General features: G+C 54.1%; 1 protein-coding gene across 2 annotated transcripts in view; it reads right to left on the reverse strand.

Annotated features, from left to right (window-relative positions):
- Window positions 1-216: 216 nt before the first annotated feature.
- LAMC3 (laminin subunit gamma 3) overlaps window positions 217-18696 on the reverse strand; it is a 68063-nt gene continuing 49583 nt past the window's right edge. The window contains exons 19-28 of one of the 2 annotated variants that reach the window (XM_027966271.2): window positions 17839-18044; window positions 17237-17313; window positions 15425-15559; window positions 13756-13903; window positions 12091-12240; window positions 9540-9642; window positions 6883-7082; window positions 5485-5631; window positions 5298-5397; window positions 217-1704 (exon numbers count right to left, since the gene is read on the reverse strand). In XM_027966271.2, the coding sequence (XP_027822072.2) occupies window positions 1454-1704; window positions 5298-5397; window positions 5485-5631; window positions 6883-7082; window positions 9540-9642; window positions 12091-12240; window positions 13756-13903; window positions 15425-15559; window positions 17237-17313; window positions 17839-18044 (1517 nt within the window). In that variant the 3' untranslated portion in view covers window positions 217-1453. Of the gene's footprint in view, window positions 1705-5297; window positions 5398-5484; window positions 5632-6882; window positions 7083-7113; window positions 9300-9539; window positions 9643-12090; window positions 12241-13755; window positions 13904-15424; window positions 15560-17236; window positions 17314-17838; window positions 18045-18696 lie in introns of those variants that run through there. The other variant, XM_042248055.2, reaches the window with a different exon arrangement.

An 18696-nucleotide genomic window follows, 5' to 3' on the forward strand; every position in this document is an offset into this window, starting at 1 on the left:
GCCCCTTGAAGCAGAGAAGAGAGGGCGGATGGCTGGGGTCGCAGGACCCCTGCAGAGTCCCTGCGGTGGGAAGGCACTGGCAAAGCCGGTGGGCTCAGCTCTGCCATCGTCCTAGCCCCTCACGTAGGCCGAGAGGCGTCACCAAATGTTCTGCCACCCGCTCGCTGGGTGCACCCACAGCCCAGGCCCCTGCTGGACCGGAGGCACACCACCAGCTAGTAAAGGAGTCCTTTATTGCCACGTTAAACAGAACTGGTTAAACAGAGTTGGTCTGAGCTGCTGCCTGTCGCCCCTGCTGGGGGCGGGGGAGGCAGGAAGGGCATTGGGAAGGGGCTAGGCTCCTCCCCGTGCCAGGTGCTCACCCTCCCAGTGCCAGGGTCCTGCCATCTGCTGGAAGAGAGCCCGGGGAAGGGAAGGAGAGCCAGGAGGAGATGCCGAGACTCCTGGGCAGAGGTCGGCAGGGGGCCTGGCTGCATGGGGATTCCCCGGCATGACAGGGTAGAAAGGCAGCCAGGCCTCCCCGCCCAGTGCCTGGCTGGGCCTGCCTTGTGGCAGGTGGGGCTGGCAGGGCTGCGCGGCCAGTTTGGGAAGTATTGATCAGTCAAAGGACAACCAGGGTTGGCAGGGTCACAAAGAGCTCCAAAACCCAGGCCTTCTCAGGCCATGAGACCCAGCTCTTTGGACAGGCCATGACCCCTTAAAGGGTCATGACCCTACAAGGGGCCTCGGGCCCAGGGTTGGCGGTTCCTTCAGTGAGTGCGACCCAGTCCCAGGATCTTGAGAAGGGAGACACTCCTTGAAGCCAACAACGAGGCTCCTTCCTGGGTGGGCCACGCCCCAGCCAGCCGAGCAAGCAGGCTGCCCTGGGGCCCCAGGAGCCCTGGGCCTCAGCTTCCTCTGCCGGGAAGCCTTAGCATCTTGCAGCTCTTGACCTTCCTGGTCCCTCGGCTGGGCTGGGTGTTCATGGTGGATGAGAGATAGGTTAGAGGGGGCGCTGCAGGAGAGAGGGCAGGTCTGGAGATGGGGGCTGTGGCTGAACCCGCCCTGGATCTCTGCAGATGGCCCCCGACTCAGCCTCCTGGGTACCGACCCTGCCAGGGTATGTCACAAGGTGTTCAGAGTCCAGCAGGGAGGCGCAGCACACATGGATGGACTAGTTCACGTGCGCGCTGTGCACACTCACAGGTGCCCACGTGTACCTGCACGCGTGCAGGCGTGTACGGCGTGGGAGTGCACGCTGTTGGGGGTGTGCACACCATAGCCGCCTGGGTGAGCTCTGAATGCACACTCACTCCTGCCGGAGGGGAGGGAGTGTGAGCATGGACTCGGGAGGGTGCGAAGCAGCAGGCTCTGGTAGGTGTGTCTGCACAGCGCACCTCCGGGGGTGTGCAGGCCCTGGGCCGGGGAGCGGGGGCACCTCAGGGTCTGGGGGCACCTCGGGGCCCGGCAGCCCTCACTGCCAGCTGGCACAGCTCCCGGGCAGGCTGTGCAGGATGGCCTCCAAGTTCTGCTTGTCAGCGCGGATCTCTGCGAGGTCGCTCTCGAAGCTCTGGATCTGCAGCTCCTGCAGCTTGGACTCCTCCTCCAAGAGCCTCAGTTTCCCCTGCAGGGCCCCTGGGGGACCCAGCCGCAGCCTCAGACGCTCCAGTGCCCGCTGGGTCTCGTTCAGGGCCCTGGCTGGGGCTCTCTGGGTGTCTAGCGACCCTGCACAGAGTAGCACAGACCGACTTAGGGAGGGGGCCGGCTCCCCACCCCTGGAGGGCCCTTCCCAACCCCAGATTTTCAGGACCCCAGCTGCCCCCCCCCCCCAGCTATCAGGAAAGCAAAAGCCCAAGAGGGCGGCGTGGTGAGGCAGGAGAGGGGCTGGGCCAGGTTTGTACGCCACCAAGCTCATGTGCTTAGAAGGCTGAGCGCAGAAGAACTGGAGCTTTTGAACTGTGGTGTTGGAGGAGACTCTTGAGAGTCCCTTGGACTGCAAGGAGATCCAACCAGTCCATCCTAAAGGAGATCAGTCCTAGGGGTTCATTGGAAGGACTGATGTTGAAGGTGAAGCTCCAGTACTTTGGCCACCTGATGTGAAGAGCTGACTCGTTTGAAAAGACCCTGATGCTGGGAAAGATTGAGGGCAGGAGGAGAAGGGGATGACAGAGGATGAGATGGTTGGATGGCATCACTGACTCAATGGACATGAGTTTGGGTAAACTCCGGAAGTTGGTGACGGACAGGGAGGCCTGGCGTGCTGTGGTTCATGGGGTCAAAGAGTCGGACACGACTGAGCGATTGAACTGACCGACTGACTGAAGCTTATGTGCCAACCTTGGAAGTTTCCCTCGGGTGGCATGGAGAAGCTGTTAAGCTTTAGTACTGGCAATACTATTACTGTTAAAGAAGAGAAGGCCTTGGGTGAGTCCTGAGCCCCGGTTTCCTCATCTACAAAGCAGCGTGTATGAGAGAGAGGTCCCCACGTGTCTGCTGGCTCCCCCAAGCTGTCAATTCGCTGAGCGAGTACGCTTATGGATGGATTTCACCTGGGATGCAGGGACACCAGGTGAAAAGAAAGGTCTCTGGCATGAGAATGAGGGGGGGTGGGACAGGAGGAGCTGCAGGCCTGGGAAGCGGGCAGCGGGGGTCTAGTCCTGGCCCTGGGGCCTGGATTAGTTTTGCTGCTTGGGGTGAAAGACTTCCCCCGGAAGACTTTCCAAGTGTGAAACGAGGCGGGTGGGGCCGGGTGCTCACCTATGAATTGGGTGATGGTGGTGGCATGGAATCCACTGGCTGTCTCCCCTGCTTGGGCTTTGTCAGCTTGTCATTAAGGTGACACTCAACGGGAAGACAGCTGAGCCAGGCGGAAGAGTGGTGGGGACAAGGGAACAAATTCTAAATGGCATTTTAAAAATTAATTCATCAGGCTGTGCCCGGTCTTAGTTACGGCACGTGGGAATTTTCGATCTTCGTTTCGGCATGCAGGATCTTTAGTTGCGGCCACGCAAACCCTTGGTTGCCGCCTGTGGGATCCAGTTCCCTGACTGGGGATTGAACTCAGGCCCCCTGCACTGGGTACGCACAGTCTTAGCCACTGGATCCCAGAAGGGAAGTCCCTAAATGGCTTTGAACCCACAGACCCCAGAGGCCCCCATGGCCCTGAGTGTCCTGGGCCTCGAAGGCTGGCTAGGAGGGCAGGCAGCTGCAGGAGCTGAGCCCGGGGTGGGAAGAGGCAGAGGGAAGATGCTCCCAGCAAAGACCCTCAGAGGCTCCACCATCCACCGCAAAGTCCAAACAGCCTGGCCTCGGAGGAGCTTACAGCCTCCACTCTGCCTGCCCCGCTGGGTCTCCTGGGGTGGGGACAGGGTCTAGGTGTGCGTGGTCACTCCTACACCTCCGGGTCAATCCCAGTGCCAGCGTGAATGAGTGAATGACAACAATGGTGAGAATGGTTTTACCCACACAGAGCGTTTGATTCAGGCTGGGCCGAATCGTGTCCAGTGTGCTGAGTTCTTGTGGGTATAGACTCGTGGCTATGAGTGGACACACTCTGAGTCAAGTCAGACCTGAGTGTGACCCACAGCCTCCCTGCTGACTGGCTGTGGGACCCCGGGCACATTACTTAAATTCCTGTGCTTCGGTTTCCTCATCTGCAGAATAGCAGGAGCATCAGGATCCTTGGCTGGAAAGGTTCAAATGAGATCCGATTGTCTGTGCGAATAGCTGAGTGGGGGCCTGGTGTTCAGGCAAAATGCAGAACACGCTGATTTCCCCTTATCTTATTGACAGTGAGAATTGAAATGCATGCTATCCCATGGACAAACCTTGAGGATGTCACACTGAGTGAAATAGACCGGTCACAAGAGGACACATAATGTATGATTCCACTTAGGTGAGGTGCCTACAACCCCAAATTCACAGAGACAGATGGTAGAACAGGGGTTGCCAGAGGCTGGGGGTGGGGGAGTGGGCTTTGTGTATAATGAGGACAGGCTTCATCTTGGGATGGTGAAAAAGTTCTGGAGATGGGTGGTGGTGATAGGCCACATGGTAAGGTGAATGTTGTACCTAATGCCATTGACGTGCAAATTTAACGTTTTGTGTGTTTTAAAACGGCATGCTGTTCACTTCAGCAGTGAAAGTTGCTCAGTCATGTCCGACTCCTTGTGACCCCATGGACTGTAGTCCATGGAAATCTCCAGGCCAGAATACTGGAGTGGGTAGCCTTTCCCTTCTCCAGGGGATCTTCCCAACCCAGGGATCGAACCCAGGTCTCCTGTACTGCAGGTGGATTCTTTACCGGCTGAGCCACAAGGGAAGCCCAAGAATACTGGAGTGAATAGCTTATCCCTCCTCCAGAGGAGCTTCCTGACTCAGGAATTGAACCGGGGTCTCCTGCATCGCAGGCAGATTCTTTACCAACTGAGCTACCAGTCAAGCCAACTGCTTCCCTGAAGGTCACTGAAGTTTAGCACTTCAGCCTAACTGCTATTAGGCAGTTGAGCCCCTCACCCCTGCTCGAGGGCTCCACATCTTGGGGGCTGTCCCCTTCATGATTTACTGACTCACCACACTTCCCAGGTGGCACTAGCAGTAAAGAACCCACCTTCCCATGTGAGAGATGTAAGAGACGTGGGTTTGATCCCTGGGTTGGGAAGATGCCCTGGAGGAGAACATGGCAACCCACTCCAGTATTCTTGCCTGGAGAATCCCATGGACAGAGGAGCCTAGCGGGCTACAGTCCATGGGGTCACAAAGAATTGGACACGACTGAAGCGACCGAGCACACAGGCACGCACACACCGCACAGTGTGGCAAGCACCCTGTAAATTACCCCCGGTGACCCCATTTCACAGATTGGGTGACTGAGGCTCAGAGAGGGTGAGTGATTTTCCTAAGATCTCACAGCCCAGGAAGGCAAAGTGCCAGACTTGAATCCTGGTCTATCTGATCCCAAGCCAGCACCTGGTCTCCGGCACCACGCTTGCTCCTGTGACATTCTCTCTCCTTCTCTGAAATCCTCAACCACTGAGGCCGGATCCAGTCACCTGGTGCCTACAGGTGTTGGGCAGGTAGTGAGCGTTCCCTCCTCCTGACTAGCAGCCCCTGGAGGCACAAAGTAAGCTTGTTTCTGGACCCCAACCCTGCCTTATGTGAGGGGGCCTGGAGCAGTTACGACCACAAGGCTCAGGATGCCAGAAGCAATGGATAGGAGGGCTAGGAGACAACCTTCCCCTGGACTGGGCCTCACAGAAAGATCCCAGAGGTGTGCCAGGGACCCAGGGGCCCAGGGCCCGGCCTTGGGGTCTCCTTACTCAGCCTGGTGAGCAGCTCTGACAAGGCTTTGATGTCTTTCTCCAGGGAGCTGCGTGACTCCCGGATCTGCTGTTCCATCTGGCTCAGCCTGGCACCATCCTGTTGGAGGGCAGGGGGAGAGGAAAAGCTTGAGCGGCTCCCAGCTGGTGTCCGGGATCAGGAGGGAAAAGGGTGGGGGTCTCGTACCCGCTCAGCGGCCTCCAGCTCCTGTCTGTGTGCTTCTGAGGCCAGCAGCTGCCGGGAGGCCAGTCCGAGGGTTGCCCGAGTCTGGCTGGAGAGCCGGCCAGCCCGGCGGTGTTCCTGCTTCCCTGCCCTCAGCAAGGCCTTGGCGAGCTGTGGGTGGGAGGCAGCAGAGAGGGGAGGGTGAGTGGAAGGAGGCCTTCTTTTCCTTTTTTTAAGTTTTTTTTTTTTAATGTGGATTATTTTTTGAAGTCTTTACTAAATGTAATACAATATTGCTTCTATTTGATGGATTTTTAAAAATATTTTGGCTGTGAGGCATGTGGGATCTTAGCCCCCCATCCAGGGACTGAACCTCCCACCCCCTGTATTGGAAGGTGAAGTCTTAACCACTGGACTGCTGGGGAAGTCCCCAGGAGAGTCCTTTTAGAGGTAAAGGATATTAATGGTCATCACGCCAAGCGGTCATCACTTCACTTCATCCCTCCACGATCATTCATTCATTCATTCAACAGGTATGTACCGGATGCTGGCGCGGTGCAGGTCGCTGGACCCTACCCATCTCTCCTGTGAGGAGAAACTCCAGCTATTTCAGAGACAAGGAGACAGCTGCAGAGGAGAGGAGCTGGCCGGAATTGAAACAACGGGACCAGAAGCAAGCCTGGGGGCGCCTGCAAATCCAGCACTTCCTCTAGGCAGCTGTGAAGGCAGTTTAGCAGACTTCCCTGGTGGTCCAGTGGCTAAGAATCTGCCTTGCAATACAGGGGACACGGGTTCGATTCTCAGTCAGGAAGCTGAGATCCCACAGGCCTCAGAGCAAATAAGTCCATGTCTCACGACTACTGAGACTACTGACGCCCGAGTGCCACAACTACAGAGTCTGTGCACCGCAGTGAAGATCCCGAGTGCCGCCGCTAAGACCCCGGTCAGTCAAATTAATTAATTTTTTTAAAAAGAATACACTTAAAAAAAATAAGGCCAGTTCACTTGGGACCCAAGCAACAAAGCCAGTGAAGGTGCTGGGGAGATTCACATCGATTCAAAGTTGGCCCCAATTAAACAAGAAAAGCCTAGAGGTTTAGGGAGTAGAGCCCAACACACTGAGGTGTGAGTCCTGCTCATGTGACTGAAGCTACTGAACCAGGCTGGGCCCCAGGGTCCCCACCTGTCCCACAGGGACTGCAGTGACATCAATTTCATGTGAAATAAACAGGGTCACCCACGTGAAGCTCCAGAGCTCAGAGCCTGGGAGCCCCTGGTTCAGTGCAGAGCACTCGGCATTGCACACAGAAAGGGGCTAATGTGGGAGGGCAGCTGCCCCACAGAAGGGCACCTCCTCTATGCCAGTCCTCCCCCAGGCCCTGAAGACATGGACGCCCCAGGAGTCATGTCCCTGGCCCTGACCTTGGCACTGTCCTGGGCCAGCAGCTCAGCTTCCCTGCCCTTCTTCTTGGCCCTGGAGGAGACAGAAGCCGCATCTCCCAGCATCCTCTCTGCCTGCTTAGTCTTCTTTCTCGAGTCTGCAAGGATCCTGTCCTGGACGATGGCCGCCTTCCTCCTCAGCGCGGCCTGGTCCTTGGGCCGAGGAAACCTCGGCTTCATTCCTGTAAACCCAGCCGAGGCTGTGTCAGGAGGGCTGGGCTCATGCCTGGAGAGCCCAACAGGAGGTCCCCACTGGAAGCTGACCGTCCCCAGACCCTCGGACAATGAGGAATAAGACATACGAGACCTGTGTGTGTTACTTCTCAGGATCACCCGGGAAAAACCTAAATGAGACATAGTGCTCTGTGAGTGTAAAGATTCACGTGATACTATGATATCAGATTGGCCAAAAAGTTGGTTGCGTGAGTGTTTGCTGTCTTGCCTGACTCTGTGACCCCATGGACTGTATGTAGCCTGCCCGGCTCCTCTGTCCATGGAAGTTCCCAAGGCAAAAATACTGGAGAGGGTTGCGATTTCCTCCTCCAGGGGATCCTCCCGACCCAGGGATGGAACCCAGGTCTGTTGAGTCTCCTGCATTGGTAGGTGGATTCTGTACCACTGAACCAGCTGGGAAGATCTTGTTTCGGTTATGGAATATCTTATGGAAAAACTCAAATGGACTTTTGGGCCAACTCTACATACAAGTCACAGGGTTACATGGTGGTCAATGCCTGAGCCAGTGGAGATGGGAGCCACAGCCCAGTATATAGAAAGATCCATTCAGTTCTGTGTTTTTATGGACCGCCCATTTCTACAAAGGCTTTGAGGCAGCTTATCATGATAGATCAACTGGACCATTAAAATGAAAAACCAAGGGCCATATGTAACTCGGAGGACGAGGAAGAGTGCGAAGAGCCAGAAAATCAGGACCATGCCAGTGCAGGGCCAGATGCTCTGTTCACCAGTTAGCCTCCTAGCAGCCAAGACAAAAGGGGAAATTCGACAATTCACACGGATTTTATTATCTAATAAAAGGCAGTGTCTCTCCATAAAGAAAGAAAGACTTTCCCCTTTCCTTTCAGATCAAATTCTAAGGGAAATTTATCCCAAGGGGTACTGATTACAGTTGTTGTTCAGTTGCTAAGTCGTGTCCGACTCTTTGCAACCCCACGGACTATAGCACGCCAGGTTCCTCTGTCCTCCACGATCTCCTGGAGCTTGCTCACTCAAATTCATGTACATTGAGTGGGTGATACTATCTAACCATCTAACCATCTCATTCTGGGTTGCCCCCCATGGTGGACAAAATAAAATTTTAAAAAGAATCAAGCTTTGTAATTTTCAAGGACATAATAGTACATAATCATTCTATGAGGATAATCCAAAGGTTAGATCTATTTTGCTTCTTGTACACAAAACCAGTATTTCTTAAAGGGCACGCTGCTGCTGCTGCTGCTGCTGCTAAGTCACGTCAGTCATGTCCGACTCTGTGCAACCCCAGACGGGGTTGGCAACGTCTAGGCAACCCCTAGACGGTACAGCCCAGCAGGCTCCTCTGTCCCTGGTATTCTCCAGGCAACAATACTGGTGTGGGTTGCCATTTCCTTCTCCAATGCATGAAAGTGAAAACTGAAAGTGAAGTCACTCAGTCATGTCCGACTCTTAGGACCCCATGGACTATACCCTACCAGGCTCCTCCATCCATGGGATTCTCCAGGCAAGAGTACTGGAGTGGGGTGCCATTGCCTTCTCCGAAAGGGCACGCTGGGGAGTCCTAGTTCCATAGGGTGTTGAGAAATGCTAGGGTATAATGTCAACTAAGTTTATATGAAGTGAACCCGGGGCACTTCCCTGGCGGTCCGGTGGGTAAGAATCTGCACTTCCACTGCAGGCGGCACATTTTCAATCCCTGGTGTGGGAACTATCCCGCATGCTTCATGGAGGCACGCCAATAAAAAGTGAACCTGTTTTTTTTTTATTGCAGGACTTCTCAGAGCCTTTAGTATTCTAAGGTGTGCACTGCAAGGCCTCAGGGAGATCTACAGCTTGTCCCATTTCTTAAACTTATTTGAACACAAACACTCTCTTGGCAGAACAGTTACAGGCTAAGGGCTGTTCCACATTTCATGCAGCAGAATTTCCTTTCTTGGTCTACTCATCTGTAAAATGGGGCCACTTGGCCTCATTTCCCTAAAGTTCAAGAGAGACTTGGACTGGCATCAACCCACGCTCCCTTCTAAAGAGAAACTCCGAATCCCTTCCCGTAGCCCCACTGGAGGCTGGACCAGGGCAGCCATTTTTGTACCAGGTGACTGAGCCAGAGTGGCCTGGATCAGGGATGGACAGCTGACAGCATCCGATTCTCTTCCCATCTGCTCTTGAGAGGTTCTGTGTGTGGTCTGGTGATGGATGGCCATGTGGGCAAGAACAGGGTGAGCGGTATGTGAGATGGGGAGAGACAAGCAGCGACAGGAAAGGGAGGTCCTGAGAGGCGGAGGCAACGGTCTCTTTGGCTCATGCTCACGTGACTGGGCCTCTGGCCCCTGCAGCCAGGCCTGCCCAGGGTGAGGCCCGATCCCTGGGGTCTGTCACGCGCGTCTGTGCACTGATGAGCTTGGGGCCGAGCAGGGCACACATACCTTCCACGTCAGCCAGCAGAGCCCTGGCTCCCATGACAGTCACCGTGGCAGCCTGGACAGATGAGGAAGCTCGGGTCAGGGCGGCTCTGGCTTCCTGCTGCAGCTGGAGAGAGATGGGAGGGGTTGGGCAGGTGGTGCTGGAGGTGTGCTGGGCAGAGCCGGGTCAGGTGGGCACCAAACCCACATATACAAGGTCCCCAAAGGGCACCAAAACAGATGCGGAATTACGCTGTTTACCAGGACTACCTGACTTGTCTTACTCTGTCAATGTTACACTTTGAATATCTCTCCCAAGAGCTTCTCTGTCCCACAAAATAGTAAAGGAACGCTGGAACCAAAGAACTAAAAGAAAGATGGATGACTGAAAGTTTCTTTTCAGAATGCTGCTGTATCTCAGCAAGAGGATGCGAAACAGAGAATCTGTTTCTTACACAACTTTTACTCCTAGGAAATTAGTTTCTTCCCCGCTGTCACTAAATAAGGTGATGGTGGTGGTTCGGTTGCTAAGAGTCGTGTCCGAATCTTTGTGACCCCATGGACTGTTGCCCGCCAGGCTCCTTTATCCATTGGATTTCCCAGGTAAGGATACCAGAGGGGGTTGCCATTTCCTTCTCCAGGGGATCTTCCCGACCCAGGGATCGAACCTGGGTCTCCTGCATTGTAGATGGATTCTTTACTGACTGAGCTATCAAGGAAGCTCAGCACTAAATAAGGCTGGATACTCAATACATATTTGATGGATGAATGGATACACAAAATGTGGTGTATCCACTCGGTGGAATATTATTCAGGGCTTCCCTTGTGGCTCAGCTGGTAAAGAACCTGCCTGCAATGTGGGAGACCTGGGCTCAATCCCTGGATTGGGAAGATCCCCTGGAGAAGGGAAAGGCTATCCACTCCAGTATTCTGGCCTAGAGAATTCCATGGACTGTATAGTCCATGGGGTTGCAAAGAGTCAGACACGACTGAGTGACTTTCACACGTCATCACATGTGAAAGAATGAAGTGCTGATATGTACCATAATGTAGATGAACCCGGACAATATTACGGTAAGCGAAAGCAGCCAGACACACAGGGGCCCATATCACATGACTCCATTTCTATGAAATGTCCACAGTAGGTAAATCTACAGAGACAGAAAGCAGGTGGTTGCCAGGGGCTGGGGGAGGGAGGGCTGAGGAGTGACTGCTTAATGGGTGTAAGTTTCCCTTCCAGGGTTTCCTTCTGGGGTGACGAGTGTTTCCGAATTGAGAGGTGATGGTTGCACACTCGGTGAGCGTGCTAAACGCCACTGTGTTGTACACTTAAGATGGGTAATTTTAGGGAATTCCCTGGTGTTTCAGTTGTTAGGACTTCACCTTTCCATCTCAGGGGGCATAAGTTCAATCCCTGGTCAGGGAACCAAGATCCTGCATGCTGCAGAGCCTGGCCAAAAAAAAAAGGAGTGGGATAATTTTATGTCACATGAATTTCGGTCAATCAGTCAATCATGTGGGTTTAAAGAGCTACCAGATGCTGCCCAGGGAGCCCTCATGTCTTAAGTCCAAACGCCTGGCAGAGGCATTCCTGGGAGGGAAGGTGGGAGGCACTGTGCTCAGGCTGGTCACTGCACATTGGGGTCTGGTCCTGACCCTGCTGTGGCCTCATCTGCTCCCCGGACCAGGGGGATGGACTAGATCAACGAGTACCACCCCAGGAGACCCTAACACAGCACAGCTCACCCAGCGAGTGACAGGCACAAGGCCCAGCTCTTTGGATGCTGGCAACAAGCTTCTCCCCCGAGCCTTGTCTTTAAAAGGACAATAAAGATGTCTGTGGGATAAGCCACTGCTGGGATAAGTGGATGATAGATTTGAATAAAGTCTGTAGATCAGGCTCATCGTGTAAATATCACGTTGATTTCCTTACTCTGATCTTTATAAGGTGGTTAGGTAAAATGTTAATAGAAGGGTAATCTGTGTGAAGGGTATAGGGGAATTCTTTGGATTTTCTTCACAACTTTTTTCTAAGTCTAAAATTATTTTCAGATGAAAAGTTTAAAAAAAACCATACCTGAAGGGGTGCTTATACTTTAATAGGCTGGAAACCACTGGGTTGGGCTAAATTCACCCCATAACTCTTGAGTTCTGTGATTACTTAGCACTGCCTCCGCTTCGGGGCTGTCAACTGTGGGGTTGAGCGCAGGAGTGATGTAGGTGTCTGCTAAAATATCTGGCAAGTGAACTAACGAATTGGAGACTGAATGGATGAGACTCCTCCAGACGTAATTAACACTGCAGAGGGTGGTAGGCAGGCCCTGGACACTGCTGGTGCTCTGTCTGTCTAACCATCCTGCCTCCTCTCACACCTTTACCCCTTCTCGGGCAGTCAGGACCTCCTGCCGTGGTACATGCTGACTGAGGTTGTCGGGAGTTTGGCGGGGAGGCACTGGAGGGGCAGAAAGAACTGCTCTGGTCTTTGCCCCCACCTCCCCTGCAATCCCTGACCCCAGATCACCCCTGGGGCAGCCCCAAGCTCCTCCAGGTGCTGCCTCAAAGGATGAGAGCCCACCTGCGTGAGGGGCTCCATCTCCTGCAGCACGGCCTGGGCGGTGGCCTGCAGGGACCGGGCAGCCTCGGTCACCATGCGCTCCCTCGACGTGACTGTCTTCTCCAGCGTCTGCACCTTCAGGCTCATGGCCTCGGCCTGGGACTTCTGAGGCTGCTGGGAAACGGAGGGCTCAGGCAAGAAAGATCCAAGGGGCAGGGGGATGGGAGAAGCCCAGGGGCAGAGACAGTGGGGGTCAGGCTGCATGTGGACCCTCAAGACGCAGAGGAGCCAGGGCGAGAGAAGCCAGGCTGGGGAACCTGTCACTTGCGGCCTGATTCCAGCCCCAGCAATTTCTAGAAGCGTGGCCTCAGGCAACTCAGCTGATCTTCCTGACCTGCGTTTCCTCCCTCAGACTCCCTACTTGATTCTAAATTCCATCCTGAATTAAGTACACAGACTGGTATGCTGTAGGTGGTGGTGGTGGTTTAGTCGCTGAGTCGTATCCGACTCTTGCAACACCATGGACTATAGCCCTCCAGGTTCCTCTGTCCATGGGATTCTCCAGGAAAGAATACTGGAGTGGGTTGCCATTTCCTTCTCCAGGGGATCTTTCCAACCCAGGAATCGAGCCCAGATCTCCTACATTGCAGATAGATTCTTTACCGACTGAGCTACAGGGGAAGCTGCCAATTGTAGGTAGATAAGGATTACTCATAATCTTATACCTGGAAACAGCCAGTCAGAGAAACACCCTCAATAGATTGTTTTCTTTTTCTATGGCAGAAATGAATCCTAGCTGAGCAGTGACTTCCTGGTTTTGTTTGTTTGAGGCAAGCAGAATGATTCCGAGGAATGTTTGAGTATCTGAGGTTGGGCTCCTTTTAAGGATAAGGGGCCTGAAAACCAGTATCTAGTCCAACCCAACTGGCCCTTTGTCTAGCTTTACTCTGGGGAGGGGAAAGGTGTTAACGGAGAGGACCAATAACCTGTACTTCTGAACTCAGACTGTTCTGTGGGGACTGCTTCTTACCTAACACCTTCAGTAGTATCTGGGACAGCACTCAGAGCCAGACATGTCACTACCCATGTTTTCCTTTTTTATACACAGCGGGAGAACCAAAGACCCTGAGCATTTAGCCTAGGGCCCGTCAGTCCCAACCGGCTGGGTCCCAGATATATTTCTTGTTTAGTCTTTTTTTTCAAGTTCAGGTCCCCAGTTTTGGGATTTCAGGATTACTGAGAGGTCATGATGAAATGATTTATCCAGAGGTGAGCCATGAATGCCCTCCCCGCCCGTGATGGATATAGCCCAGAAATAACCTAAAGGGTGAGCTCCATCCGACAAAGTAACTGAGGCACAGAGGGGGAAGGTCCTTGGCCAAGGTCACAGAACTTGAATGGTGGGGCTGGGATTTAACTCCATGTCTGCCTGGTGTCATTGCCAATGCCACAGTGATGGAGCAGGGACCTCGGCCTTAATATTATTTTCAATAATTAAGATTGGCTGAGCTCTGTGCCAGGCAGGCACTCTGCCAGGCCATGGAGGTGCCTTATCTTTTAATCAACCGCTATCGAGCTAAAAATAAGCCACGTCATCTGCCTCTGCCTGGGCCACACTGGTTTCCCAGCTGCCACGTTCTCCCCCATCCCCACCCCACGCAGAGCTCCAAGGACAGCTGAGCTGACCGGTGATGCTGGGGCCACTGGTGAGGCCAGGCGCAGGGCCGAGTCTGCGCCGACTTGCTGCACGGCGGCCAGCACCCTCTCAGCTTCAGGCAGCGCCTCTGCAACAGCTGTGCCCAGCGCCTTCTGGGCTGCTTGTACCTCCTGGTACCTGCGGGGAGACAGAGGCAGGGTGGCCTGTGAGCGGGTGTAGGCTGTGCCTCCCTATCGCTGTCCCGGCCGCAACCCCCCGCCCCCACCAGAATCCCCGATGGAAGAGGGCTCTGGCGACTTCCCGGGCAGAGCCACCATCTGTGGAGTGGATACCCAGCAGCTGGCCTCAGAAGCTGGCTGCCACTTGGCAGCTTCCTCATGAATGAAAAGGCCACAGAGTCGCTACATTCTTGTTCCTCCGTTCGCTTAATTCAATCACGCTTTTCTGAAGGGGCTCCCGCTCGGTTTCCACTTGAGAGTCACACGTAATGTGAATGTCTGGCTCCTCTGGATGAATCTCCAAGAGGAGAAGGCCTGATGCTGGCGGAGGGATAGCAGCCCAGGCCCTGATGCCCTTGGGTGACCTTGGGCATGCTGGTCTCCAGGTAAAGAGAGATCCCTGGGTCGCATGATCGCTCTGGGGGCCTTTTCCCCCAAAGTGCTATAATCAATCAATCAACTAAGATAGCTTTCTGATCCAGCTGTCCACATCTTGCTCCCTGACCAGTTCCCCCAACCATGGGTACTGCTGGAGTGGACCACCCCCTGAGAAAGAAAGTGTTAGTCACTCAGTCGTGCCTGACTCTTTGCAACCCCATGGACTGCAGCCCACCAGGCTCCTCTGTCCATAAGACTTTTTTCCAGGCAAGGATACTGGAATGGGTTGCCATTTCCTCCTCGAGGGGATCTTCCTGACCCAGGGATTGAACCTGGGTCTCCTGCACTGCAGCCAGATTCTTTACTGACTGAGCTATGAGGGAAGCCACCCCCCGAGGTCACTCCCATCCCTCATCCCTTTTTAGGGAACCAGCGTCCCTACCTCTGGGAGTGAGTCACGTGATTCACCCAGCCATACTGATTGGTTCAGGATGGGCCACCTGACTCAAGCTGGGCCAATCAGAGTCTTTCATCTAGGAAGTCCACTTGGGCTCAGTGAGATGTTGGTGGGTCTTTGCTGACCCTCTGAATGGGGGGGATAGGAGGGGGCCACCCCCTCCTCAGCAGAGAATCAGGGGCCAAGAAGAAAGCTAGTGCCTGAGAGGCACTCCCCAGGGCCTGGGGTGGGGGTGCGGAAGTTGTGGGGGTGGGGTGGGGGGAGGAGGTGCTGACCTGGACCCTCCTCCTTCATGTTTCTTGTCCCTTCTCTCCATAGGCTGAGCTGCACCCCAGGCGAGAGTGTGTGTGCTCAGTCATGTCCGACTCTTTGCCACCCCCAGGGACTATAGCCTTCCAGGCTCCCCTGTCCATGGGATTCCCCAGGGCAAGAATACTGGAGGGGGTTGTCATTTCCTCCTCTAGGCATGAGTGGGTTCCTATAACTCACCACCAAGCAGAGCCAAGACCCCAGCATCCTACCCCACCCCAGGGAACATCAGGACTCAAGGGAAGGGAGGTTTTTCTGGAACCACTGGCCTCTGGTCAGGCCCTGTGGGCTCCAGGAAGCCAACCCAGGCTCCGACCCACACTTGGGAGGTCTCACCTGTCCTCCAGCTCCTGCTGGGCCTCCAGGGCTGCTCGGCCCTCCACCAGGCTCCAGAGAAATGCATAGCTGGTGTTGGAGGCGAGCAGGGCCCTCCGAGCCGTGGCCTCAATCTTGGTAGCGGTGTCCCTGTGGCTGTGTGAAAATGCCCACCTGACCATCACCAGGAACTCACACGGAAGAGGGTGTAGGTGCAAACCCGCACCCCCTGTGTGAGCCTCGCACCATCCCACGCAGAGTGCAGCCACGGGGGCCAGGCTCCTTTACCCTCTGTGCCTGGCAGGCAGCGAAGACTTGATGGCAAGAGGACCAAGCCCCTTCTTCCTGTTATATTGGGTTTATGCCGGCTGTCCTGGCAAAATGTACAATGGGGCCTTTCATCACACATAAAATCTCAGCTTGGACAATAGATTATACGGTCACCCTAATAAAGACAGCGTAGAAAAGAGTGGTCAAGACAGCCTGGGTTTGAATCCGGCTCTATCGCTGCTAACCATTTGTCCTTAGGCAAGTCACTTCACTTCTCTGAGTCTCTTTGCTCATCCATAAAATGGACCTACAGGGGTGAAGTACAGCCAAAGGGACACAGTGTTTCAGAGCTTGTGTCTTGAGGATCTTAAGCTGCTCCTTAAAGGCACAGGATGAAACAATCCAAATATCCGTCAATAGATGACTGGATAAACAAAATGTGACACATTCAAACCACGGAATAATACTATTTGGTTGTTAAAAAAAAAAAAATGAAGTATTGACACAACACACAATGCCGGTGAACCTTGAAAATTTACACTAAGTGAAAGAAGCCAGATACAAAAGACCACGTGTATGACTCCACGCATACGAAATGTCCAGGTTAGCAAATCTATAGAGACAGAAAGCAGATGAGCGGTTACCAGGGGCTCGGGAGGGTGAGGAGGACTGGAGAGTGATGTCTGATGGGTATGGGACTTGTTTCTGGGTGGGGGGGTGACGAAAGTGTTCTAAAACTGACTGTGGGGATGGTATAATAGCTTGATTCTGTGAATATACTGAACACCATTGAGCTGTTCAGTTTAAACGGTTGACTTGCATGGCTTACATCTCAATATAGCAGCTCCACCCACACCTCGCCCCCCTGTCTCTGGGCTCAGAGATGCTGTGAGCATCCTGCACAGCTCTCCCCCACCATCCAGCCGTGTACTCAATAGTTCCATCTTCTCGGGGTGGGGACACCTCAACTGGGCTGGCCCCAAGCCTGGAAGCCCTCAGGAGAAGGGCTGGTCTCCTTGCATGGTTCTGTGGACAGGACCTTGAAGAGCCTAAGCCACTCCATTTTGCCAAAAAAAAAAAAAAAAAAAAGACTCCATTTTAGAGTTCTGAGGAAAGAGTCTTTGGAAATCCCCTGACCTCACCCCCACCACCTGCGAGCCAATCAGATCCCAGATCAGGATCTCCTGACTTTATGTTCAGGACTTTCAAATTAAACCTGGGAAATGGGAACCAATCAGAACCCATGGCCAGCCCGGGAAATGAAAACCAATCAGAACCCAACACCTAACCCTTCCACAGAAGGTAACTAATTAGACGTCTCCCAACCCGGAAACTCCTGTTTTTCGAATTTTTTGTGCGAGAGTACCCTATATAAGCAATGTAACCCAGAGTTCGAGGCTCCTCTCCTTAGCCGCTGCGTCGGTAACGTGGGAGCCCCAGCTCGAGCTTGGTAATAAAAACTCTCTTGCTTTTGCATCAGATATCAGCTCCCTGGTGGTCATTGGGAGATTTCGAGACTTGGGCATAACAACCTCACCAAGCTCCCGGGGCCTAGGGGCTCACCTCCTGGCAAGGGCACGTGCCTCTGTGGCCAGCTGGCTCCAGTTGGCAGGTTGGCCGAGTCCTTCCTGAGGAATCACCTTTAGAGGAAAGAAGGAAGTCAGAGGGAGCTGATGGCCCATCCCTGAAGGTTCAGGGCTGTACCTGGCTCAATTATTGGGAGAACTGGGCCACACCACTTAATGTATAAATGCTCAGTGAAAGCGAAGTCACTCAATCGTGACCGATTCTTTGTGACCCGTGGACTGTAGCCCACCAAGCTCCTCCGTCCATGGGATTCTCCAGGCAAGAATACTGGAGTGGGTTGCCATTTCCTTCTCCAATTTATATTTAATGTATAAATGCTCAGAGCCAGCTGCAAAGTCAGCATCCAGTGGGTGGAGCCCTAGAGCTTGGAAACAACAGTAACGACGCCTGCCACTGGCTGGGCATTCACTGTCTACTTGGAATATGCCTCATGCTTTGTGAACATCATCTCACTGAATGGGCAGAGGAGCCACTGTGTGACCCGCTATTCTGCGGATGAGAAAACTGAGCCTCCCAAAGCGGGGACATGCCCCAGGCTCAGTCGGGGGAGGGATCGGGGAGGGAGTCCCCTAGGGTACCAGAGATGCGAGGATAGTGGCTGCGTGCAGAATCTCCTCTTCTGAGGACTCCAGTGCTGCCGCTAGGTCCGCCAGCTGGACACAGGTCTTCTCTGCTCCAGCCTGGGCACAGCGGGCACTCCTGCCCAGCGCCTGCAGCAGCTCCCGGGCAGCCTTCACAGCACCCTCGAGGCCTGTCATCTGCTCCAAGAAGGCTTCCTGGGCCCCTGCAGAAAGCCCCCAGCCCAGGGGGTCACAGAGCAGTCGAGATTTCACAGTAAAACCCACAGCCTCAAGGTGCCCCAACTGTGGCCTCTACTCCAGGGCACAGCTTGACTCCCCGAGCAGGCCTGAGCACTGGCTGTAAAGGAAGAGCCTCCCCCATTTTACAGATGCAAAAGCTGAAGCCCAGAGATGGCAGATCATGACCCAAGGTCCCCCACGCAGGAAGTGAGCCACAGACAAAGGACTGGAGGGAAGCCAGGCCGTCTAGAACCACTGCGAGTGCTTCCTGGACCTGAGAGACCAGGAAACCTCCCCAAGCCAGCTCTGTAATCCAGGGCGTGGCTCAGAGTGGACATGTAATGCACAGCGTCTGACAGCTCCCTATTGTGTGCGTCTTGCAAACTGGTGCTCAGCTCACCTGGGGCTGCTGCAGGAGTACAGGCGCTTGTGAACATATAACTTGACAAAATAACCAACTGGCTTTTGACGCCCCCATCAGTGTCCCAGAGCCACACCTCGACTTAATGACAGTCTTGTTTCCTATTTGCCATTCACTTTCTGTGCTGGTGCCTCAGATGGTAAAGGGTCTGCCTACAATGCGGGAGACCCGGGTTCAATCCCTGGGTTGGGAAGATCCCCTGGAGCAGGAAATAG

The sequence above is a fragment of the Ovis aries genome, chromosome 3 (assembly GCF_016772045.2).
Source record: "Ovis aries strain OAR_USU_Benz2616 breed Rambouillet chromosome 3, ARS-UI_Ramb_v3.0, whole genome shotgun sequence".
In the NCBI taxonomy this organism is placed as follows: Eukaryota; Metazoa; Chordata; class Mammalia; order Artiodactyla; family Bovidae; genus Ovis; species Ovis aries.